The following is a 22,932-nucleotide window of genomic DNA, read 5'->3' as shown; positions in this document are numbered from 1 at the left end:
TTTCATACATTTTACTCCAAAATAAATATAAAAACCATAACTAATAGTAAAATCAAAAATATAAATTTGATACACTATCATCAAAGGTAAAAATCTACTTATAATATTTTATACTAGACTCAAAGATGATTATATAAAATTAGTTTTGTTTAGTATTTTATAGACTGTATTTTGTAACCAAATTAAAAAAAAAACAGTTCGATTAAATTGAAAGAATACAAACAAAATCAAAATTTAAACCAAACACAAACCAAACAAGCTAATTTTGATATACTGTACGTTAAAGTGTTTCTAAATCTAAACAAACCAAACCTATTTAAACCGAAACGCCCATCATTCCGACAAACAATAAATCAATAAATTATTAGTCGCGGGTTGCAAATCACAAGCAATCGCCAGTTCGCCACCGAGTGAAGAACATTGACCGGAAGAAGATTGCTTTCCGTAGTAAACAAACCAGAAAGGGAGATAGAGGAGAACATGTCGTGGCTGCGAACGGCGGTGAGTAAGGCGGTGGAGGTGAAGAACTATGCTGACTCCGTCGTCCAGCAGGCTGGCCAAGCCGTTGCTGAAGGAGCCAAATTGTTCCAAGACCGCATTGTTAATTTCTCCCCCCTTTCCTTTTTTTTTAAATTTAATGTTTCCCTTTGCAAAGGTCTACTCTTTTCTAAGTTTCGACTTTTTTTTGGGCTATTAAGGAATGTTTGATGTAACAGTGCACTCTCATTTGAATACGGTGGCGATTTCATACTAATTGCATGAATAATCGGGACTGTTACTTACTTTGCAGGGTGTTGGGGCATATAAGAGTGTTAATCAGACGATTCAGAGGTTGGAAGAAGCTGCAGTCTCGTGCAGGGGTCATGATAGAGCATTGCTGATTACCAGATGGCTAACTCTGCTTAAAGAGATCGATGGAGCTACTGGAACTTCCGTCAAAGATAAAGATATGATGAGTTCTGAGGAACAAGTTGCAAAGAGGCGTGAATGGGTATTCTTTTTGTTCCCTCTTTTTTTGGTATAAGTGGAAAACACAGAGCTTTGTCTGCATTTTAGAATATCACGAATATTACTTTTAAGTATATATGATTGTTATCCTTAGTGATTTTGGTTCAAAGGTTTGTGATTATAAGTGACTTTCTTACTACTATTCTCTTTCTAATTTTATGACTCTTTTTTCCAACAGAAGATCGCTTTCCATGTGTAGGTTTTGTACTACGATCCAGATATAGGAGGTGAGCCACTAAACTTCCGTGATGTTTTCCTGCAAAGTCAAGCTCTGGAGGCATCCTTCTGTCCATGGTATCCTTTCGCTACCTAAAATTCTTTTGGTGGATACCTGATAAGTGATAACAAACGGTATAATTCTTTTAAGTTTCCAAGAGTTTGGATATATATATATATATATATATATATATATATATATATATATATATATATATATATATGCAAGGTGGAATTGTAGGAACGTGAAAAGGCTTGAGATGCATTATTGTTGATTTGATTTATCATTGTTGATTCGGGATAGTTGAAAAGTAAAGAGTAAAGACAACATATTGCTTTGCTTAAAATAAATTAAAGATAAAGAACAAACTAGATTAAGCAGAGTCTTATATGTTGTGAGAGACTGTCATCTGTCTTGTTTCTCATAATTTGTACTGTTCCTATATTTTTGGGTTTTATGAAAAATGGTACTGTATATAAGTGTTAACTCTAGATTTGACTGTTCTATTACAGATTATTGAACCACCACATGATGAAGAAGTTTCTCTACTCCTGGAGATGTTTGGGTGAGTTGAACCACCCAAAATTCGCTTTAAAAGAAAGTCCAAAACTTTTATTTTTTGGAAAATTGGCACACTTCGTCCATAACCTTGTTTTTAGGCTATGTCTGAATGGAGGAAAGGAAGTTCATGATGCCATAGTCAGCAGTATGCAGGATCTTGCTGCAGTCTTTTCAAGTTATAAGGATGAAGTTCTGGTACGCGCTTGAGCAATAATAATCAGCGTTTATGTTAATGTATGGGCGTTTGGATCTCTTCCTAACTTGTTTACTCTCCAATGTTCAGGTTAAGCAAGACGAACTGCTTCAGTTCGCCCAAAATGCTATCACAGGGTTAAAGATTAATGCTGAAATGCTGAGGTGATAAATGAAGATAATAGATATTGATGTGCTATCTTGCTCTCGTTTCTTTTAATGGATGAATGACTGAGTCATAGAGCCTTGCTCATCGTGCATCACTGTTGATTGAAATTTTCAGGATTGATGCTGAAGCTTCTGATCTTAGAGAAAAACTCGAAAAGATGAACTTCTCTGAGTCTCCACAGGAGAGTGAAGACAAGGAAGTTAAAAAGGCTCCTTTAACAATAGAGGTGAGCGTAAAATTTTCTCCAAACTCTCTTTTCTCCCCCCCTAAGCTCATTTAGTTAGCTCTATGTGTTTTTGCAGGCTCTTAAACAAACACTTGCAAAGATTCGTCTATGCTCCAGATTAGAAGGGCTTCTAATTAGGAAGAGACAACTAAGCAACGGTGATTCACCAGATATACATGCTCAGAAAGTAAGTTTTGTGGGCTTTATGATCCTCCTCAAAATCATTATATTACTATACAAGTTGATTGGTATTGTTAATTATCATCTTATTCTACTTGTTGATACGAGTATTAAGAATTATACATGTTTTAAATTCCGGATGTTTAGGGAGAATGTTAATCATGGAAGATAATGGGTATTTTGTTTTTGAACTAGGTCGACAAGCTGAAGGTGTTATTGGAATCTTTAGCAAATTCAACTACCAAAGCCGAGAAACGAATATCAGAGAACAGGTAAAAGCTTATATCCTTGTATCTGCAGTTAAGAGTTAAGACTTACGTTTTATTAATTTAATTTTGATTTTCATCAAAAGCTTGCCTTGCTGTCTATATACATTTGCCTTGAAGGAAAACGGCCATTAATAGATACCAATTGTTGTCTCTTCGCAGGCTTCAGAAAGAAGAGGCGCTTAAAGCTCGTGTGGTGAAAGCAAATGAAACCGGTGAAAAGGAAAAGGTTCCGTCTCTCCCGCGCTTTTATTTGTTCTTTTGGTTATAGTGGCAAGCATTCTTCGGTATGTTCATCAGCTGCCAGTATTGAGATTCTTTCTTGTGCACAGGAACTGGCTGCGGAAATTACACAGCTTGTGAAACAAAGAGATGAGTTGGAAGCTGAACTGAAGAAGGTATGTAAAACACTTCTTCTAATTGATTTGAGCTTATGATTATTGGTATGCCAATTGAATATTTGTTCCATATAGGTGAATATATCATTAGCTGCTGCTCAAGCTCGGTTCCGTGATGCGACAGAAGAGAGGGATCAATTTGGTGAAGCCAACGATCAGATAATCGCTCACTTGAAAACAAAGGTGGCGTATTCTTTTAAGATTCGTGGTAAAATAGTTTCCACGTGAAATGATTTGGTTATGTTGATTCTGAAATGCAGGAGGATGACTTGTCCAAATCAATTGTATCTTGTAAGAAAGAGTCAGAAGTTATCAAGACTTGGATTAGTTTCCTCGAGGATGCATGGCTTCTTCAATGCTCATATACCGAAAAGAAGGATAAGCAGACTTTGTATTTCTATTGAACTCTCAGCTGTTTCTCGCAATATATTTTTTTTTGCTTTGCTTTTGTTGCCCAACAACAGTGAATAATATAAGTGGATGCTTTGTCTTAGGGACGAATTGGAGAAGCATGAGGGTTACTTCTCGGGTGTGGCTTTTGATATACTCTCTACGTACAAGGTAAGCTCTGTTATTTTATGGAAACTTGAGTTGGTAACTGACAAACCTGACACAGAAACTCGTATTGTAACAGAGGGAGGTGGCACCTTTAATAAGCCGTATAGAGAATTATGTGGAAAATCTGAAGAATCTTGGTCCTGGGTAAATATGCCTCTTAGTTGAATTAGATTGCTCCTATGATTTGCTTGGTTTCTGGCTAATACCTGGAGTTGAATTGCACCTAGTGGTGGTAATAGTTTTTCTCATGTGGTGGAGGCAGGTCGGAGATGCCAACAGATGCATATCAGGGGGAGAATCAGGTTTCAAGTCCAAGGAGAAGCCTGGAGCAGGAGTATCTAGACTATGAGACCAAGGTGAGAATTGCTATTTGATATTTTCATTGCTTCCTCTTCCTAGTCACTAATCCTGGTTTTGTACAAAAAATCAGATCATTACCACCTTCAGCATTGTGGATAACATGAAAGAGCATTTCCAAGTCCTCCAAAGCAAATTGGAAAAGTGAGTGATAAATATTACTCTCTGACTCTTGATTGATCGGTAGACTTTTATTTATTGCCAAGTTTTTGAACTCTTACAATTATTACCAGGAAGGACGACCGGCGTGTGAAAGAGCTCTTTGATGACATGGAGAAAATGAGGCAGGAGTTTGAATCCATATCAAGGCCAACGCTGGAGATAGAGACTCCATCGCCTAAAAGCAGTACTGCTGCATCACCCAAATCCCCTAAGCCCAGCAGTAGTAGCATGGATGCTCCAGTTAAATCTGTAACCCAAAAGACAGAACTGAGCGACCCTGCTGAGGCACCGACTACTACTACTACTGCTGGTTCCAGTCAGGAATCTAACCCTGAATCTGAACTAGCCGAGCTTGAATCTGAAGTTGGTAAGGTGGCTCGTGATTACTCTGCAGATGAGGTTGATGGATGGGAGTTCGATGAACTTGAGAAAGAACTGCAGGAGTAGCGTATTAGTAGTAATAGTCCAGCAACTCAGAATAATATGATCATCACACACAAGTGTTCACATACACTTATAAAAGTTCTTCCCTTTACTTTCTTCTTTTGCCGTAACTCCCAAGTTCCTTTGCTAATCTGTATGGTAACTGCTTGTTGTATGGCCTACTTGAACAAACTTTTGAATCATGTGTTCTAGTACTCTTTCACAATGTTGTGTGGCTGTGTTTGTGTTTTTTTTTTCGTCTGAATGCTGCTTGCAGTGATCATCAAAACATATACTCCGAGTCTGTAATTAGTCAGTGTCTCCCCATTTTAATTCACATGAGCAAAAACTTGGAGAATACATCGCTTCTGGTTTTTATGGAGTAGAAAGTTAGCAAAAGATTATTCCTAATTGCACAGTATAATTCCTCTCCTCCCCCTTCTCCGGCAACCTCTCCCTCGACTCCCGCTCCATCTCCATCACCATGGCAAGTCTCAGCTCCTCCTCGTCTGCGCCACTTCCCCTTCCGCCAATGTGCATTAATCGATAATCAACAGCCTTACTCAGAGTCGGTTAGCTCAATAGTTAATCTTGGAGTAGCGAGCAAGTAGAGGAGGAAACAGTTAGTGGAAGTATTGGGAGATTGAATATCAGGAATCAGATTCCAAACTTATGACTAAGACCCCAGTTTGCTTATTGGTGAATGAATCATCAGGTCATGGCTTTGGACAAGCGGTTACAGTCTAGCTGAATCAAAGGACTACCAAGTGAAGGTGTCGTTTCTACGACTAGCAAATCTCATCCAAAAGTGCAGCAGAGAGTACCATGGAGGAGTGGAGAAAACTCTTAAAAACGGTGGGAAGGATGAAGTACCTGCGTCACACTCTTCAACGCTCTAGCACAAGATGGTGGAACACAAGAGAAGCTATACTTGAGATGGAGTACTCCAAAAAAAAAAAACATTTCAATAAAAAACCAAATGACTGCTCTGTTCGAGTCATAAACAAGTGCTTTGAGTACAGCTTCCTTTAAAACTAATTAAGCATTATTATTACTCTCATCTTCAAGCTTCTTGACATAAGCCTTAAGCACCATGATAACCTCAATCGCCGGCGCTTGCAGAGTAGATACGAGATTAATCGCCGGACTCTGCAGAGCTCCGAGCAACTTAGCGTACACCTCAGCTCTCGTAGGCATCGTCTCTAGCGACTTGAAATCACCAGGAGCGTAGAACTTACCTTCAAACACAGCGCCAGCGAAGTCATTGTCCTCGAGCTTGCGCTCCTTCTGGAAACTCCGGTACGGTTTGATGGCGGAAGGGATCTCGTCGGTCTGTACGAAGAGCCAGGCGTTCATGCCTTTCATACAGGGCTCGAGGGCTTCCCACTTGGTGCCTTCGATGGCCTTGAAGACGAGCGTGTTCTTGGCGACGACGAGCTTCGTGGTGTCCGGGAGGGTTCTCCGGAGGTCTTGGAACTGCTTGACGGTTAGGCCTTTGTAGTTGATGGCTGCGAGGAGGTGGCAGTTCTCGAGATGGGACTTGACGGTTTCGACGGTTTCTTCCTTCTTGGAGCGTGACACGGCGGATCTGATGACCGGGAGGCGTGGGTGGTTCGAGGGTTTGGGGGTTAGTGTGGTTACGGCTCGGTTGTGGCAGAGAGGAGACAAGGAAGACGAAAATGAGAGAAGAGCGACTTCCATTTTTTGCTTCAAAGGAGATAGATAGAGAAGAACTGTGTTTCTGGGGTTGAGGGAGGAGATAGATCACTTTGTCTCTCTTCCTTTTTTTTAATATTTTTTTAATTTATTAATTCATGGATAAATAGGTTTGTCTGACGGAATTATTAACTCCGTCTAGTTGGAAACGTTTGTCCCTCTTTTAGACAGGACAGTCACCTTCTGGTTTATTTGGTCTGATCTGGTCTGGTTATGAAATATTTATTTGGTCTGGTTCTGGAGTTTTTTTTTCTTATCTAGTCTGGTTAATCCCTTATATATTATTTTAGGAGCATTAAAAATAAATAACCTTTAGTTCATGTGTGATTTACAAATATGCAATTTCCTAGGTGTCATCACCACAAGCTCTCTCACCATCTATTTTCAAAACCCCTTAATTAACTAGACTAATTACAATAACTTGCCATTGGTCATTACATTGAAACTTAACTAATATACTCTAAGCTTTTATTTATTGACTAACCAAATAAATCATGTCCATAATTTATGGTTTCAGTTATTATTTACCATATGCTATTACACGGTTTAATTATGATGCATTCCATTATTCTTTATATGGTTTTCACATTATTATCTACCAAACCAGAAATATGGTAAATACAATTGTTTGTTTCGGTCTTACCAGATACCAAAAATACTTTGGAACATACTCTATTATACAGTTTTTGGCTTTCATGATTAAACCGTACATGGTTAAATACTATTTTGTTTATTAGATGACTTTTTATGAAATTTACAATGTTTTCACTATACAACCGTTTAAACATATTTTAAAATCATTACAATTGAGTAGAATATTTTAAAAGCATAGTTTGAAATTATTATAATTGAGTAGAATATTTTGTTATCATCAAACGATCCAGAAGCATTATTTTCATGTAATATTAAGGGATTATGTATTTTATATGATTCAATACTCTAATATACTAAGTCATTCATATTTGAGGCTCTGAATCATATGGTTTGACCAAGTATATAAAATACAATTTCGGACCAATGATGCTGACATGTTGTAACTTAAAACCATAATATAAAATCGTAATAAAACTGGATGGCTTGATTTCATCAAATCAAGACATCCAATTATGTAATCATCAAAATCATTGTAAGTTATGTTTTAATGCTGATTTTAAATTAGTCAAGTTTGATGCAAGTTATTTTTAAAAGAATCCGATACTAATTAACTGAAAAAATTTAAATGTACGTTAACCTTGGCCATTTATTCAGCCTGATGTATTTTCGTAAAGTTAGAACTATGAATTTTCAATCACAGAATTCCTTGCAGTAAAAACCCACATGATTTTGAACAATCTTCCTATATTAATTATGTCATTAATTAGTTTAATTATGCCTTTGATTCGTTTATAATAAATAAAAGATCTTCAATCCTCTGTCAATCACGTAGGAATATTTCTGGTTTGGAATTGTATTCTCCTCTATTTATCATATTTTAGGAATGTAAATCCCGTTATGACTACATATTGATCGTTTGAGAATCCAGTCATGCGAGAAATTGATTATTTTAGTATTTAATGTGATTGTATATTAGAATAAATGTGAAATGCTATCAATAAGGAATAACTTTTAATGTTAAATTTTATTATCATGTTTTAGTCAAACTTCCCTTCTTTTTATTTTTATATATTCTCAAAAATAAAAGATGTAAAATATAAATGACATAGTGATGTAAAATATAAATACATTTTATTTATTTTGGGGAATAATAACTAATTTTATATAAATTTTTGATTACTCATATAAATTTACTCCCATGATCTATACTTCAATTACATACAACCAATAACACAAGTTTTTTTTTTAAATGAAACTTATCTTATATAGATATACACAATTTCGTTCAATCATTCATTATAAAATATATAGTATTGGGACTATGACTTTTACATTTTTAATACATCTAATCTATTAAAACTGAAGTACAATTAGAAAATAACCCTTATTTCAATCTAATATTTACCGACTTATGCCACTGAATTTAAAGCTATTATTTCTTTCTTCATTAAATATATTTTTGTAATTTTTTAGTATACTTCGGAAAAATTAACTGTATGGTGTACAATTTTATAGATAATTAATATGTTTTGAACCATATTGTGTGTTGGAATCTCAAATGAAATTTTATCAGATTTCTAATATTTTTATTTAAACCAAACCAAAAACTAAAATAGCTAAACTGAAACAAACTCAAATCCAAAAATAATAACATTATACTGAACTAAAACACAAAAATTAAATCCAAACTGTAATTAAACCAAAAAAATACAATATAAAACCGAATAGTTGATAAAAGAAATATGAAATCGAGCCGAGACCAAACACCAATGATTAAAAATATAGTGAACATACAAATATATTAATAACTTTGTCAACAAAAAATAATTCCGCCTTTCAAAGCGACGTTTTATAGCTAACATAACAATTTTTAATACCACACTAACTCATATTTATCTATTTTTCTTACTTTTAATTCAGAAAATTATTTTCTATATATTTTATACATAAGTCTAATTATACAAAATTTGGACTAATGGTGCAGGTTATCAACTAGTTATGAAGTATAGGACTGCTACTACTTCACCACGGTAATTATTAAATCTTTACCAAATATGCTTATATCATTTAGCTATCGCATAGTGACTTCTTGAACATTATTGTCTCAAACCAGATTGATCTTTCAACAGAAAATAAAAAGTAAAAAAAAATAAGTAAACTTTTCATTTGGCAAAATACATATGATGTTGTATGGATTAGTTGTCCTTACTATGGTTTGTGTCTAGTGCATGCGAGTTAGAGAGTGTCCCAGTTAGGGATATTTGATGTGGCTTCGTTCAACATCTTCACAAGAGTTACCTGCATCACCACAACACACAGCACACAAATGTATTTAGGCAAAGTTATTTTACAGTTTGGCTTCTCATTCATACACTTCTTGTCATAATTGACCACAAGTGGCATCTCTGAGGAACTTTAACTCCTATAGATATTGGAAACTAGCTTGAACAGGCTTGAGCATATAAGTCTTGGAGATTGACAAGCTACATCAGACTCTTGGATAAACATTTGCGTAGGACATGATGCAAATAAGTTCTATTATGAGCTAATTGATGGACCTACGGGAGTATTTTGTTTTATATAGGACTGCAATGAGTGGTTGAGTATACCATACCACACTTTCTGGAACACCGGGAGGCGGCATAGAGATGTTCCTCCGTGGAGGACCTCTCAGATGTAATCTCTTATCGAATCGCCACTCTCCTATTTTGCCATATGTCAGCTCACCCTGTATTTAAATATTCTACTTTAAGGGACCATGTACAAGGTTTCAACAAGAACTTGTACTAGAAAAAACTTAAACGAACGACCATAAGATTTCATAACCACTGAGAGAATTACTCGAAACAAGATGTATAACTCTGTTCTAAAATTATCTGCCAAGAATAAAATGAAGGATAACCACCTTCATGTTGTAATCGCACGCATAAGTGTAGTGGATGATAAACATCGCCTTGGTAGACAAATCCCACGGAGGCTGAAAGATATTATGAGATCCCTTAGTAACACAGAGAAAATACAATGAAAAGAGTATCATTAAACGTTACTCAGCAGATGGTTTATTTCATACCTGGAGCATGAGATCCCTCCGAAGCATGTGCCGCACCCCATGCAGAGCAGATGCAATAGCGTAACCGTACCTTACCAAAACATAAAAGACACTGAGTCAGAAAAAAACAATGCAAAAAGTCATGGAACTAAGATATATGAATATGAATAATATAGATGTTTGTTTCCATTGCTAACATTTCCAGAACCCATCCTAATGCCTTGTCAGTATCTGGATCTTGTTTCATTGTCAACGAGACATTCATCCATGTAGGAGCAATCTTTTCAAGTGATTCCTGCATAAGAAATCAAATGCATATCAACATCATTTTTTAGTGTGAGACAGGGAATCAAATCTCACCTTGCTTATGATAACAGGAGAACTGCCAACTGGATCGATATTTGTCACAGGTCCCATCTCCACAGGATAATACTTTCTGACTACGTTCTCGAACTTTAGAGGTGTGATATAGAAAAACGGAAAAGCTGCTGGTGATCCACCAACAGCCAAATTAGGAAGAGGGTTAACAAATATATGATCAGGCTCTGCCATTAGCACATAGCTGCACCACCACCACCAACAACACTAAGAATGCATGAGATTTAAGAAAATAGTGTTTTTGTGTGTTGTGTAGGAAAGCAGACAGGGCTTAACTCTTCCTTGATGGTAGCTCTTTCAAGCCATTGCACGAATGCCCATGGTCTATTTAAGACAACATACCCCTAAGTACATTAAACTATTAGATTAGCACAAAAAACTCGAGACAAAAATAAAGTTTCTCAACCTGATCAAGACCTGGGGGAAGAGGATCAACGACAAACGTTGGTATCTCATCCATCAAGTTGTCTTGATTACCGGAATGCAAAATGCGAGTGAAGCCTCCCATGTCTGAACGGGGAAGAGCTTTCTTCTGGTTATACCAATAATACATAATACGACACTGCCACTTATTGTAAGGTGAATCTGTAGCTGTTACGGCTACGTGAAACGGTGTTGGAGAGGTCTTGGTCTTTCTGTGAGGCAGAGGATCTAGAAGTAGACTTCCATCAGAATTAGATCTGTTGTGGACTATTAGGGTGAGAAGATTATATGTGACAAGAAAGAAGCCGAAACACAAGAGAAAGAAAAGCAGAGTCGATGCTTTTCTTCCCATTGTTTTTATTTATTTGTTCTCTCGAATCAAAACTAGATAGGAGTGGCTCAGAAGATACTGTGTTCGTCTAAACCGAATCAATGTTGTGCTTTTGGAAACGTGCTCCTCGCCATTGATCCAGATCGAAGTGATTGTATCTACGAATCTAGTGATGGCAATAAGTAAACTATCGAACGTTCAAATATATGAAGCGAATGTTTCAACTTCATATTAAAAGAAACAAAGATGAGATCAAAATATTTTTAAAAAGGTTAAACTTGATAGAACAAAAAGTCGCAATCGTAACTTGGTACTTATGGAGGAAGTCAAACTCCATCCCCATACAAAATTTATTCAATAAGAAAATTTCCCCTTGCTCCTCTCTCTAGTTTATAGCAAAAGATTTCATCAACATCTTGACCTTTTTAAAAAGTCTGAAAAACTGCAAATTAAATCGAAGATAAAATAAAAATAAAAGCCGAAGCATTCAACTGTTGTTGGGTGACTGGTGGATTAGTATGCTTAGCCGGATCCAGATCCGTACTTCTTTCCGAGAAGAAGTAACTGCAGCTTGTCGTATCCAGAGAGCACACCAGCACCTGCAATGGCACGAAGGATGTTGGCACCAGCACCCTTGAACAAAGACTTAGGTCCTTCCTTCTTCAGGATCTGTTGGAATGCATCCATCGAACTCTTGTACTTGACGGCTTCACCGGAGGTCATCATCATTCTTCTACGGACTGTGTCGATTGGGTAAGATGCAAGACCAGCACCGTTGGTGATAAGCCATCCAAGGGCAAAACTAGCGAAGAAGCTGTCCTGAAATTGCCAAAAAAGGAAAAACAACATTAGAAACAAACAAGGCAAGGTTGTCAAGATATGGAGACATAAGAGATGGATCAAACCTGGAGATCAGCAGGGAGAAGAGGCTTCAAAGAGTCGTAGAGTCCGAAGTAGAGACCACGGTAGACAATGATACCAACACAGGAGATGTTGAATCCACGGTAAAGCCCAGCAATACCATCAGACTTGAGGGTCTTCTTGTAGACATCAACAAGACCATTGAACTGCCTTTCACCTCCCTTCTTCGCTGCCTTGGAGTCATTGGCAAGACGGGTACGTGCATAGTCAAGAGAGTAGACGAAGAGAAGGGAAGATGCACCAGCTGCACCTCCAGATCCCAAGTTACCAGCAAACCACTTCCAGTAACCATCCCTGTCCTTCTTGAAGTTGAAAAGCCTCTTGAAGTAATCTTTGAATGCAAAGTTCAAGGCCTAACAAAGTAGGAGATGTATCAGTAACCAAAGTAATAGACATTTAATTAGAAGCAAAGGATGTGAAACATAACCAAACCTGAGTGGGGAAGTAACGGATAACGTTAGCAGTGTTTCCTCTCCACAGAGAACCAAAACCTTCATCCTTAATGGTCCTGCCGAAACAGTCACCAATACCCTTGTAAGGCTCAGAGAGCCTTCCAGCCTTGAGCATCTCATCCTGGTTCTGAATCAAAAGCTTGACACGCTCGATGGGAGCAGCAGCGGTCTTAGACACAGCGGCGGAAACACCACCCATGAGGAAATCGATAGCAAAGCTAGAGAACCCTTTCTCCGCAGGGGCTTGGACAAACACAGGAGAAGTAGTCGCCACAATCCTGGAAGTGGTAAGAGGGTACTGGAACGCAGCGTTGGAGTAGTTCCCGTACGTCGCACGCCTCTGGATACCAGATGTGTAGCCATGGATGATGTCGTGAGAAACACCGGAACGCATGAGTGGGCCACATGCCTTTTGCTGAGTCTGTTCAACCATTTTTGACCTCTGCAAAAGTCAACAAACCTCTCGGTGAGCTACAGTTATAACAAACAATAGTTTATATGAGCTCTAAATGAGATCTAGCAACCTATCAATCCCAAAACTAGATCCTGTTCATATTCGTAAGCTGAGAATTATCGTTAACAAGATCCGAGCAATAGATCCATACATGAGCATACAATATAGACGAATCATTTCGAGATCTACACAAGCAGATCGAAGGAAACGTAATACAGATCTACTCAACCACGGATCTATGTTCAATTCTATCAGAAACCATCAGATCTTAAAACTAGAAGCTGAATCATTTCACCTTAGCTGATATATGATTAAAAAATAAACTGTGAAACGGATCGATATAAATAAGATGAACAGAAGGGAGATATAAAGAGGATGATAGATCTAAACTTACCAAAGGGAATCGATGGTAAAGAGATGGTCAAGGAGGGGAGATTCTTCGCCCTTTCTTGTAGGAGCTGAGCGAAGAAAGAAGGAGGAATGTCTTTTGTTTGTGTGGCGATGAGGCGACTCTTCTCTTTGCCCTTTTATTGCCTCCAGAAAATAGGGCCGCGAGTAGTGTGAGTGAAAGGTGTGATCAGGTGTGACGCTCCCTTAGTGGGCTTAGAGACTCCACATCCGTTGGATCATCGTGATTAATGTAAATGGATTGTGAGTCGTTGATTATGATTACTAGAGGATATAAAAACGTTTCGTGGAAATGTATAAGACTCCTTTATTGGCCCTAGATCTTGCCACCTCCTTTTTCGCCGGCAATCTGGAATGTGATTGGCACTTGCCGGATTCTGCTGGTCAACTACAAACGGTGACGTTTAAGAACCCAGATAAAACCGATTGGCAAAGCAAACCGAACCGAACCGAACCGAACCGATCGATTATTTCTTCAAAGTTTGACTCGCGGAGAAGAAGAGAACCCTAACCTTTCGTCAGACTTCTGCTTGCTAGCAAGCAATAATGTACGGAGATTCGATGCAGCAGCAGCAGCAGCAGCTTCCACCGATGCATCACCCGCCGATGATGCGTCAGCCCTCAGCCTCTTCCACCAATATCAACCCAGACTACCACCATTCCTCTGCTCCAAATCACTTTGACTGTAAGCATTCGTAGTAGCTGTTTCGAAAAGACTTTTAAGCTTTTTGCTTTCAATTAGCGATGAAATACAAGATCTGACGAGCTCTTGTACGATGTTTGCAGCACATGTTGACAGTTTTGGAGGGAAACGAATGAGAAAGCATACACAGAGAAGAGCTGTTGATTACACGAGCACCGTTGTCAATTATATTCAAGTAATGTAGAGCTCATATGATCTTTCTTCCCCAGTTGAATTTTTATGTCAACAATAGTTATTACATTGCATTGTCCACATATGTCACCATTACATAAGAGTGAATTTTAATCAATATATGTTTTTTTTTTTGGTTCAGGCTCGAACATGGCAGCGAGACTCAAGGGATATGACCTCTTTGCAACCAACTCCAGCTGCTGCAGTTGATGTTAGATACCATCTGGATTATGTTTCCAGTATTCTAATATTTTTACGGCTCTTGACTTATTATATATATCAATGTTTCAGATGCTTCCCCCAGTTGCCTATTCAGACAATCCTTCTACAAGTTTTGCTGCAAAGTTTGTTCACTCATCTCTAAACAAGAACCGTTGCTCAATCAACTGTGTGGTGGTATATTCCCTTAACTGCTGCCTGCTTGAATTGTATTTTACTCTGTTTATATATATGTTGATCCCCGTAATGATTTTTGTTTTGTTGTATGTAGTGGACACCTTCTGGAAGACGACTTATCACCGGCTCCCAAAGTGGGGAGTTTACTCTTTGGAATGGGCAATCTTTCAATTTCGAGATGATTCTTCAGGTTCACTTTTTTACAGATTGTGTATATTAATCTTTTTGGGGACTCCTGTTTTGTTTCCTCTTTAGCTGTTGCTCCTTGTATTGAACTGTTGAAAATCTGTTATCAATATCAGGCACATGATCAACCTATAAGGTCGATGGTGTGGAGCCACAATGATATTTGGATGGTTTCTGGTGATGATGGAGGCACGATAAAGTATTTCCTCTCTCTTTCAACCCTTAGTATCTGCCTTTATCATCAGATTGTCAGAATCCTACGAGTCGAATTTAGTTTTTTAAGGATCAATTGTCTCTTGTTTATCAGATATTGGCAGAGCAATATGAACAATGTTAAGGCCAATAGAACTGCTCACAAGGAATCCGTTCGTGGTATAAGGTAAAAAGCCCGATATGTTTATTTGCACTAAATGAATCTCTTCAAACTTTAACATCGTGTATCAAACAGTTTCTGTAAAACAGATTTGAAGTTCTGTTCGTGTTCTGATGATACAACTGTTAAAGTGTGGGATTTTGCCAAGTGCCAAGAAGAAATTTCATTAACCGGTAATGTTATTTGAACAGATTGGCGGCAATAGCCAACTTCTTAGTCGATTGTCCTTTTCTACTAATTTAGAGTCTAGTCGAGATGTGTTTTAGCTGTATCTTATTAAAAATTGACCCATTGGCTACATAAAAAAAAATGTAATTGAGATTCGGTTTGGTATCATGCCACGCAAAACATACTTGGTTTTGGAGGCTCCAAATTGTTGCTTAAGACAATTTTTTATCCTGTTAAAGGCATGCTTCGACTGTTTTTTTTTTCTTTTTGTTGTATGAATTCTGAGGATTATAGAAGTGACCAAAGGGTTCTTTATATTTTGAACTCAGGCAGGCCATGGTTGGGATGTCAAGTGCGTCGACTGGCACCCCACAAAATCCCTACTGGTTTCTGGTACATCTTCTGATTTCGAATAATACAATAATATGCAAACAGTTGTATACTTCGGAGCTTCTCTCGATGACTTTTCAAAAGGTGGTTATTAACGGTTTTAATTCGTGTTGTCAGGTGGAAAAGATCAACTTGTCAAAATATGGGATACCAGAACTGCAAGAGAGCTTTGCTCACTGTAAGTTATACAAAACGTAATCTACATCGTATTAATATTTTCAAGTTCTGACGAATTTGATGGCTTTTCTTACTTTTGCAGTCATGGTCACAAAAACATGGTACTTAGTGTGAAGTGGAACCAAAATGGCAATTGGCTTTTGACAGCCTCGAAAGATCAAATTGTTAAGGTAAGGCTCACTTTCTTTGGGTGTATGGATTTGCAAACAAGAGTTTTTCCGGGCCGTTGTGGAAGCATTTGTATGACACCTATGCATGAATCTGCAGCTGTATGATATAAGGACTATGAAGGAGCTTGAATCCTTTCGTGGGCACAAGAAGGATGTAACATGTAAGCTGTCAAATTATGTAATGATCATATCTTCATACATATGGAAGCAGAGCCTGTATAGATCTTGTATCTGTACATTGGCTAGGACTAATGTATATGTTTCAAAATATTATTATTGTACCTATTCTTTTGTTAATATCACATGAAGGTTCTGAATTGCTTTCTTCCACATTTCTTATTTACAACTAATTCTTATCAAAAGTTATCGACCTCTTTTAAAGCTTTGGCGTGGCATCCAATTCATGAAGAATACTTTGTCAGTGGGAGCGCTGACGGATCCATTTGTCATTGGATTGTCGGGTAGGTTTTGTTGTGAAGCTATATGCTATTATATTTATCCAGTCATGCTGCTGTTGCTTTAATCATTTAGAAGGATTTATCAAATCTGTTTCTTGTCTACATTTTATTTCCAGTTATGACATATGTACATGCTAGTAGGATCTTTCTCAACCTTATATTTCGCGGTTTTGTTTGATGTTTGTCTAATTATGAAACTTTTCGTTATTTTCAGGCATGAAAACCCGCAGATTGAAATCTCAAGTGCTCATGATAACAGTGTTTGGGATCTTGCATGGCATCCTATTGGATATCTTCTCTGCAGGTAGTACAGTAATCTGGTGCTACAGTTTTATCTTATGATGATCTGTGGTTAGCACCAGAGTATTAATCTTATTTACCCTAATATGTGCAGTGGGAGCAATGATCACACAACCAAGTTTTGGTCCAGAAACAGGCCTGCAGATAATCCTCGAGATGTCCTTGCTATGCAGAACCAAGGTATTTTTGTGCTATTGATATCTTTGTTTTTTAATAGACATCGCTACGGAAATGTGTGGGTGTGCATAAATATCATTCTCTTATCCTTTTTAGTAGATAGCAAAGATGTTGTGAACTTGTGATTAACTTAACTGGTTGGGTTCGTACTTGCAAGTTGTATTATTACCAGAAACTAGTGTTTATATTTATTTATTTGTTTATGGAAGTGCTAAACTTGTGATCTGTGTGTCTAATTTGTAACAGGCTATAATGAACAAGGTTTTAGCAATCGCCTGCCTGATAATTTCCAACCCTCTGAGGCATCACCAACTCCTGGAGCATTTGTTCCTGGGCTGACCCGGAATGAGGGGACCATCCCGGGAATCGGAATAGCAATGCCATTTGATGCATCCTCTCAAGGGGAACATAATCAACCTCTTCCAGGCGGTATGGCTCCTCCGCTACCACCTGGCCCCCACCCATCACTTGTTGGAAGTAGCCAGCAGCAAGGGTATCAGCAACACCACCACCACCAAGGTCATCCCCAGCAAATTCCTCCAATGCCCAATATGCCTCATCTTCAGCGACCACCATCGTCTCATATGCCATTGCGCCCTCATCATCCCCGCACTATGCAAGTGCCTCCCCACATGCCACCTTCCTCAATGCCCACGTCTCATCCAATGCCTGGACCAATGGTGTGAATCTCAGACCTCTTGAAAATCGACCAAAATTAAGCCTTTCTTTTGTGGCGACCCATGAGTTGGATCCCTCTTTTTGTTTGACTGCTATCTGTTTTCAAATACTACTCTACTGGAAGTGATATTGATATCGTCACTTGTTGTTGGATCAGGGAATGCAAGGAGGCATGAATCCTCAGATGTCGCAAGGCCATTATATGGGTGCTCCTTCGGGAACATTTCTAGGACCACCAAGCAGTGGTGGACCACCCCCAATGTATCCCCAAGGACGTGGTTTCAACCGTCCACAGATGATGCCAGGGTACAACAACCCTTTCCAACAGGTCTCTCTCTACACACTCTTCTATTGTTATTTAGTATACTCGTTTGTTACGGTTTCAAATAAATATATATACGGATTGGCTAATAGTTTTATGATTAGATGTTTCAAATTTAGAGGTGAATGAAACTCGCTGACTAATCCATTCTCTTTAATTTTTACTCTGTGATGCAGCAGCCGCCTTTACCTGCAGGCCCTCCACCAAACACCAATCAGCAACATCAGTAGACCACCCTTGTAACAAGTACATATCCTGTTTGTAGACTTGGCCAATTCTTACTAAGGAGTTGTGTTTAAGATTATTCAAAGCTTTGGAATGGTTTTGTACTTTTGCTGTCATGTTTTGATGTTCTTTTAGCTGAACAAGTTACTATAGTGAAGTTCTAGTGACTTTCACATGTCATATTCCAGTTTAGTTTTCGTTTAACAAACTTGAAGAAAACTAGTTTTGTTTCAGAGTTTTTTTGTTCTAAAATAAGATTTGATGTTTACGTTTTTTAATTATTTTGTTAATACTAAATCTAGTCAACATGATAATGTAAATTTCAAACCAAAAAAAAAAACATGTTATCAATCGAGGTAAAAGAAAGACGATAGAAATCATGTAATAAATAAACGAAAGAAAGTAAAGTTACATGCTCTGTTTTTATTTCCCCACAAACTAAGATACCAACACTATAGGTTGCATTCAAAATTGAAGAAACTAATCCTTTTTAGGAGATGTTGCCTTGGAGGACTCTTGCCGTTTCTTCACAAAAAGCTTGCTCATATCTTCTGTGGCAACATTGCTCCTGCAGATTCCACGTTAATGCGATCATCATAAGTGTTTCAAACAAGATATTACATATAGTTTAGGACCTGCTTCCTAACCCCCCCCCCCCCCCCCCCCCTTCAGGGAGAGCATTAAAGAAGAAACAAGCCATATATAACCCATCGACTAACCTTCCTTTGAGCTGAGGAGGCACAAGCAGATTACCCATAGTGTCTGGAGTATTCTTGGAATGAGGCAAAGCTCCTCTTGGCACCTTGGGACGACGAGGAAGAGAAGAAGAGTTGCCATTTAAGTCTCGTTTCCGCATTGCAGCTGCAACAACGGAAGCATGGTCACCACCGCCGCCACTCACGTGTGTAAGCGTTGGTGACTCCAGAAGAAGCAAAGCATCTGGTAGCTGAGGAAGTACCTCACTTTCTACCTTCTCATTTAAAGACCTCCTCCTAAACAAAAAAAACACGCTACAAGTTAAAAAACCTGCAGTACTAAAACGTGGAAACAAGAACAAAACTTTGAGAGCTTGATCGTATTCAATATCAGAAAAAAACGTGAGTGAGATCGGAATCAACCAAAAGTGATTCACTTTCGAGGGGGAAACACTTACTCTGTTCCAGAAACTATGCATACACAATTTAGGGAACAGATTAATCATCCAAGAAGATCCGAACTTTGGGAAACACTAAACTCACTCACCGTGATTTCGAGGGAGAGGGTTTTTGTTGCGGTGGTTGTGGCAGAGCTTCCTTGTGCACCGCCGCCGCTGGTAAGACATCGTCGTCGGAAGAAGAATCGTCGTAGTCTACCAGTGACATACCTTGCTTCCTTCACCTTCCACTAAAACGGTGTCGCTTTGAGTCTTGCTTCCTTCCTTTTATGTAATAAGAACAAAAAGACCCGTGAAGAGGTAAAAATATCGTATTTAAAATCAATTAAAATATTTTTTTTGTAACTAATATTTGATAAAAACAATATTTTATTTTTAATATTGTCTTTGTGTACTTTACACAAATGAAATAGAGTTAAGCAAACTAGTTGAAAAGAAAGAAAAGATTTGATGATACACTAGCTAGTGTTTTACAAATTAGTATATTGGTGGGTAGACGATAAATCAAGTTTTTAAATGTTGGATAATTAAACTATTACAAATTATAAAAAAATTATAAATGATTTTACAACCTACAATTTTACATGTTTTACGAGGAATCATGTTTAATTGTATCATACTGGATAAATCGAGTTTAAGCGAAATAATTTTTCTAAATTGATTTTTCAAAAAAGAAATTGATTTATTTTCGATTAAATTCAAAAAACATTTGAAAAAAAATTATTCGATATGGAATACAAAAGAATAGAATAATAAATGTCTTTGACATCAAATTATACCACTAGAAAAACCTTTTCATTTGTGAATGGCAGTTCCGAAAATATTCAAAGATTGTAAAGGTAAAATCGCCTAGTAGTTTTTTTGGACATTACATGTGAATGTGACCCAAGTAACATTTGGAAACGTATGTAAGTATATACATGGGTTCAAAATCTCATACACTCATCTCAAAGCTGCTCTGCCTGTTCCAGCTCGGCAAAAATCGTTCTGAGTTAATGCTGAGATCGTTCAATAGAGTACTATTGCATATCTATTAACCCCTTTTTCCCTGGAGACCGTTGCTGGTATGCGCTTGCCCTACTGTTACTAATACCAACTCTCACTCTGCTTGGTGCTTCACTCATTACCGAACTCGTCAGGCATAGCTTGTTCTTATACGGCGAGTAACTCTCTAACTGCGTGTCAAAACTTCTCGATCTTACCCTCGGGGAGCTCATGGGAGATCTTGACTTTGCCTTTGCTGACTCTGTTGCAACCATATAAGTTGGTGTAATAGTGGCAGTGATCCAACCACCAGGGTTCTGTTCTTCCTCTTCAATTATTGAAACTTGTCTTCTAATATTAGATTTACGTGCCTTGAGTAAGTTCTCGCTGAACATCTTCCACTCTCCATAATCTTTATGATTACCTCCGCAGACCTGTGACTGAATGTTGACAACAGATTGCAAGCGTTTTAATGTAGTCACTGCTTGGCGTCTCACTGCACCACCTCTGATATATGCTTGGAGTTTCACTATTCCCTTCAACGCACGTAGAGCTTTCCTTGCCTGCATTGAAGTTTGGAAACGTTGTCAGCACGCAGACTGCTGATCTACGATTGGAAATTACATAAGGAAAAAGGGTACATAATCTTACAAGATAACCCCGGAAAGCTGTCTGAATCCTAGTAGCAGCAAGAACTTCTTCCTCTTTATTTAGAAACATTTGATACTGGGATACAAGATCAGGAGGTTCTAGGGATGTTGAACCTTCTAAATTTTCTAAGGAATCTAACTGTCCACTACAGGATGCTTGGCTGACTTCACCCACGTCAGACACACTTTCCTCCTTGTTTACCTCGCGTCTTGTCCCGTTCTCTGGAGGTTCTGTAATGGAAGGTAATCTTTTCTTAACTTTGAGTTTCCAAAATGTCCATTTTCTTCTCTTCTCTTTCTGCATAAATACATAACAAGAGTGAAACAAGAAGCCTAGAAACTTTCACTAGGAGGAAGATTGAGATTTTTTCTTTTTCTATAACCTTATCTGAGTGAGCTTCTGAAATAAAAATCCTTTTCAATATAGTGAACAGTCCCTTCTTCTTTGCCATTGTTGCACAACCATCACCTTCTGATATACAGCCTTGAAAATACAGTCAACCAAAATCTGAATGGGGATTCAAACTAATTATTCAAAACAATGAGCAAATGAAATCAGTAGGGGTCATTTTGAGGTGCAAATCTCTTATAGTGCTATTGTCATGAAAACCATAGATTTTATTTATCATACTTCATATCAAATACTCTTGAATAGTTTGATTCTAGAAAGAAAATAAAAATAAAAAGCCAAAAATCTTTCCTGAAAACTTATAGAGATATCCCAAGAAAATTGGATCACACTAGCAACTATTGTTGTTGTTTTTTTTAGCAAAAAAAAAACTATTGTTGTTGTTTTGTCTCCAAGATTAGTACAAAACAATTTAAGAAAGAAAAAAAACAAACTTACTTACTTGGTGGGTGGTGTCAAAGATTTCTCAAAACATCTGCTCAAACTGAATTTTCAGAAAAATCAAAAGGATGCAGATTTTCTAGACAGGAGGCATATTGTTGAACAGCGAAGAATATGACTTGTTCATAAAACGTTGTATATGAACAAACAAGAGAGAAGGTTGTTGTTTTCTCCACTGTTCCGACAAGTTAACGTGACACTTCATTTTGCACTCCGTGCAATTTCTTATTTTACCCTTATAACTTCCTCTAAACTTCTTTGATTTTGTCTAAATATGTTTAAGATCCGATTTGTCTTTAAAAGTCACTCAGAACTGTTTTTATTAGATGCTAAGATGAGTTAGTGACCATCCAAGAATAGCAACATACACCAGTTTATCAACAAACTTTTGCTAGAAACGTGAACTAGTGCTATTAACACCAGTCAAGGTCATCATCCTAAGGTTTTATCTTAACAACTGATCGTGTGCTGTTGGGTCTTTTATGATATTTGCCATAGTAGTCAATTCTAAGACTTATTTGCAAGTGAGATAGTTAGGCTTATAATAATGAAACTTTTCTATTTGTTCTCAGATGACAAACAAACAATTTATCCAACTGTTATCAGCCTATCCAATTGCATTTTTCTACAAATAAATACTACTTTTGTATCGCTTGTAAATGGTTTTTAAGGTTTTTATACGTAGATTAATAAAATACAAAATTTTATACTTCCTCCATTTCGATTTAATTATCGTTGTAGAGAAAATTTTCTGTTTCAAAATAAATGTCGTTTTAGAGTTTCAATACAAAATTTATTAAAAAGATTCTCCATTTTATTTTTCTATTGGTTGAAATATAGTTAGATGTATATGTAATTGTGTTTTTATCTTAGAAATATACAAAATCATATGTTTTATTAATTTGTGTGTATAAACCTAGAACGACAATTAAAATGAAACGGAATGAGTACAAGTTAT

At 37.5% G+C, this 22,932-nt stretch overlaps 7 protein-coding genes across 10 annotated transcripts; 2 read left to right on the top strand and 5 right to left on the bottom strand.

The window, feature by feature from the left end:
* Window positions 1-345: 345 nt before the first annotated feature.
* LOC108843216 (uncharacterized) lies at window positions 346-4,966 on the top strand. The gene is made up of 18 exons (XM_057002879.1): window positions 346-600; window positions 791-991; window positions 1,208-1,295; window positions 1,718-1,790; window positions 1,885-1,981; window positions 2,070-2,143; window positions 2,262-2,373; window positions 2,450-2,560; window positions 2,749-2,825; window positions 2,982-3,048; window positions 3,152-3,217; window positions 3,293-3,400; window positions 3,478-3,608; window positions 3,712-3,778; window positions 3,852-3,919; window positions 4,038-4,131; window positions 4,206-4,276; window positions 4,366-4,966. Exons 1-18 carry the CDS (start codon window positions 481-483, stop codon window positions 4,739-4,741), a joined length of 2,001 nt encoding a protein of 666 aa, XP_056858859.1. The 5' UTR covers window positions 346-480; the 3' UTR covers window positions 4,742-4,966.
* Window positions 4,967-5,662: 696 nt separating this feature from the next.
* On the bottom strand, window positions 5,663-6,502 carry LOC108843215 (50S ribosomal protein L10, chloroplastic). Its single transcript, XM_018616344.2, has one exon. The coding sequence runs from the start codon at window positions 6,416-6,418 to the stop codon at window positions 5,756-5,758; it is 663 nt and encodes a 220-aa protein (XP_018471846.1). The 5' UTR covers window positions 6,419-6,502; the 3' UTR covers window positions 5,663-5,755.
* Window positions 6,503-9,089: 2,587 nt separating this feature from the next.
* Window positions 9,090-11,322, bottom strand: LOC108836463 (hydroxyproline O-arabinosyltransferase 3-like). Its single transcript, XM_018609619.2, has 8 exons — window positions 10,861-11,322; window positions 10,731-10,798; window positions 10,437-10,638; window positions 10,274-10,371; window positions 10,098-10,167; window positions 9,933-10,004; window positions 9,642-9,755; window positions 9,090-9,325 (listed from the first exon to the last, which is right to left on the bottom strand). Exons 1-8 carry the CDS (start codon window positions 11,227-11,229, stop codon window positions 9,263-9,265), a joined length of 1,056 nt encoding a protein of 351 aa, XP_018465121.2. The 5' UTR covers window positions 11,230-11,322; the 3' UTR covers window positions 9,090-9,262.
* A 133-nt stretch (window positions 11,323-11,455) lies between these two features.
* On the bottom strand, window positions 11,456-13,579 carry LOC108839335 (ADP,ATP carrier protein 1, mitochondrial). The gene is made up of 4 exons (XM_057002878.1): window positions 13,430-13,579; window positions 12,562-13,023; window positions 12,114-12,482; window positions 11,456-12,027 (listed from the first exon to the last, which is right to left on the bottom strand). The coding sequence occupies exons 2-4, from the start codon at window positions 13,012-13,014 to the stop codon at window positions 11,731-11,733; spliced, it is 1,119 nt and encodes a 372-aa protein (XP_056858858.1). The 5' UTR covers window positions 13,015-13,023; window positions 13,430-13,579; the 3' UTR covers window positions 11,456-11,730.
* Window positions 13,580-13,946: 367 nt separating this feature from the next.
* LOC108842689 (flowering time control protein FY) lies at window positions 13,947-18,615 on the top strand. Of its 2 annotated transcripts, none has more exons than XM_018615675.2 (18): window positions 13,947-14,128; window positions 14,230-14,321; window positions 14,460-14,528; window positions 14,609-14,713; window positions 14,808-14,903; window positions 15,016-15,098; window positions 15,207-15,278; window positions 15,348-15,445; window positions 15,774-15,833; window positions 15,948-16,008; window positions 16,090-16,177; window positions 16,275-16,338; window positions 16,560-16,638; window positions 16,850-16,939; window positions 17,030-17,115; window positions 17,359-17,792; window positions 17,948-18,118; window positions 18,292-18,615. In XM_018615675.2, exons 1-18 carry the CDS (start codon window positions 13,990-13,992, stop codon window positions 18,340-18,342), a joined length of 1,938 nt encoding a protein of 645 aa, XP_018471177.2. In that variant the 5' UTR covers window positions 13,947-13,989; the 3' UTR covers window positions 18,343-18,615. The 2 variants fall into 2 exon arrangements, with proteins under 2 accessions (XP_018471177.2, XP_018471176.2); XM_018615674.2 differs by having other exon boundaries at window positions 18,289-18,615.
* Window positions 18,616-18,703: 88 nt separating this feature from the next.
* On the bottom strand, window positions 18,704-19,759 carry LOC108839938 (uncharacterized). Its single transcript, XM_018612724.2, has 3 exons — window positions 19,580-19,759; window positions 19,057-19,329; window positions 18,704-18,905 (listed from the first exon to the last, which is right to left on the bottom strand). Exons 1-3 carry the CDS (start codon window positions 19,696-19,698, stop codon window positions 18,818-18,820), a joined length of 480 nt encoding a protein of 159 aa, XP_018468226.1. The 5' UTR covers window positions 19,699-19,759; the 3' UTR covers window positions 18,704-18,817.
* Window positions 19,760-20,319: 560 nt separating this feature from the next.
* Window positions 20,320-22,134, bottom strand: LOC108840736 (protein IQ-DOMAIN 11). Of its 3 annotated transcripts, none has more exons than XM_018613564.2 (4): window positions 21,972-22,134; window positions 21,508-21,608; window positions 21,126-21,422; window positions 20,320-21,037 (listed from the first exon to the last, which is right to left on the bottom strand). In XM_018613564.2, exons 2-4 carry the CDS (start codon window positions 21,574-21,576, stop codon window positions 20,510-20,512), a joined length of 894 nt encoding a protein of 297 aa, XP_018469066.1. In that variant the 5' UTR covers window positions 21,577-21,608; window positions 21,972-22,134; the 3' UTR covers window positions 20,320-20,509. The 3 variants fall into 3 exon arrangements, with proteins under 3 accessions (XP_018469066.1, XP_018469069.1, XP_018469067.1); XM_018613567.2 differs by having other exon boundaries at window positions 21,508-21,632; window positions 21,976-22,134; XM_018613565.2 differs by having other exon boundaries at window positions 21,976-22,134.
* Between the last annotated feature and the right edge of the window lie 798 nt (window positions 22,135-22,932).

The sequence above is a fragment of the Raphanus sativus genome, chromosome 2 (assembly GCF_000801105.2).
Source record: "Raphanus sativus cultivar WK10039 chromosome 2, ASM80110v3, whole genome shotgun sequence".
Classification (NCBI taxonomy): Eukaryota; Viridiplantae; Streptophyta; class Magnoliopsida; order Brassicales; family Brassicaceae; genus Raphanus; species Raphanus sativus.
The sequence above is the reverse complement of the archived record's forward strand: the minus strand, read 5'-3'. Positions and strand labels throughout refer to the sequence as shown.

Coding starts and splice junctions, on each gene's coding strand:
- LOC108839938 (XM_018612724.2), bottom strand. CDS start 19,698: ATGTCACTGGTAGACTACGACGATTCTTCTTCCGACGACGATGTCTTA. Junction 19,330..19,579: donor CCCTCTCCCTCGAAATCACG/GTGAGTGAGTTT, acceptor TTTTTTGTTTAG/GAGGAGGTCTTTAAATGAGA. Junction 18,906..19,056: donor CCTCCTCAGCTCAAAGGAAG/GTTAGTCGATGG, acceptor TGGAATCTGCAG/GAGCAATGTTGCCACAGAAG.
- LOC108843216 (XM_057002879.1), top strand. CDS start 481: ATGTCGTGGCTGCGAACGGCGGTGAGTAAGGCGGTGGAGGTGAAGAAC. Junction 2,826..2,981: donor AAACGAATATCAGAGAACAG/GTAAAAGCTTAT, acceptor GTCTCTTCGCAG/GCTTCAGAAAGAAGAGGCGC. Junction 3,049..3,151: donor AAACCGGTGAAAAGGAAAAG/GTTCCGTCTCTC, acceptor TCTTGTGCACAG/GAACTGGCTGCGGAAATTAC.
- LOC108836463 (XM_018609619.2), bottom strand. CDS start 11,229: ATGGGAAGAAAAGCATCGACTCTGCTTTTCTTTCTCTTGTGTTTCGGC. Junction 10,005..10,097: donor GGAGGGATCTCATGCTCCAG/GTATGAAATAAA, acceptor AATATCTTTCAG/CCTCCGTGGGATTTGTCTAC. Junction 9,756..9,932: donor CGTGCGATTACAACATGAAG/GTGGTTATCCTT, acceptor ATTTAAATACAG/GGTGAGCTGACATATGGCAA.
- LOC108843215 (XM_018616344.2), bottom strand. CDS start 6,418: ATGGAAGTCGCTCTTCTCTCATTTTCGTCTTCCTTGTCTCCTCTCTGC.
- LOC108842689 (XM_018615674.2), top strand. CDS start 13,990: ATGTACGGAGATTCGATGCAGCAGCAGCAGCAGCAGCTTCCACCGATG. Junction 14,322..14,459: donor CCGTTGTCAATTATATTCAA/GTAATGTAGAGC, acceptor TTTTTGGTTCAG/GCTCGAACATGGCAGCGAGA. Junction 16,178..16,274: donor CGAAAGATCAAATTGTTAAG/GTAAGGCTCACT, acceptor ATGAATCTGCAG/CTGTATGATATAAGGACTAT.
- LOC108839335 (XM_057002878.1), bottom strand. CDS start 13,014: ATGGTTGAACAGACTCAGCAAAAGGCATGTGGCCCACTCATGCGTTCC. Junction 12,483..12,561: donor TCCGTTACTTCCCCACTCAG/GTTTGGTTATGT, acceptor CTACTTTGTTAG/GCCTTGAACTTTGCATTCAA. Junction 12,028..12,113: donor TTCTCCCTGCTGATCTCCAG/GTTTGATCCATC, acceptor TGGCAATTTCAG/GACAGCTTCTTCGCTAGTTT.
- LOC108840736 (XM_018613564.2), bottom strand. CDS start 21,576: ATGGCAAAGAAGAAGGGACTGTTCACTATATTGAAAAGGATTTTTATT. Junction 21,423..21,507: donor CAGAAGCTCACTCAGATAAG/GTTATAGAAAAA, acceptor GTATTTATGCAG/AAAGAGAAGAGAAGAAAATG. Junction 21,038..21,125: donor CAGCTTTCCGGGGTTATCTT/GTAAGATTATGT, acceptor ACTTCAATGCAG/GCAAGGAAAGCTCTACGTGC.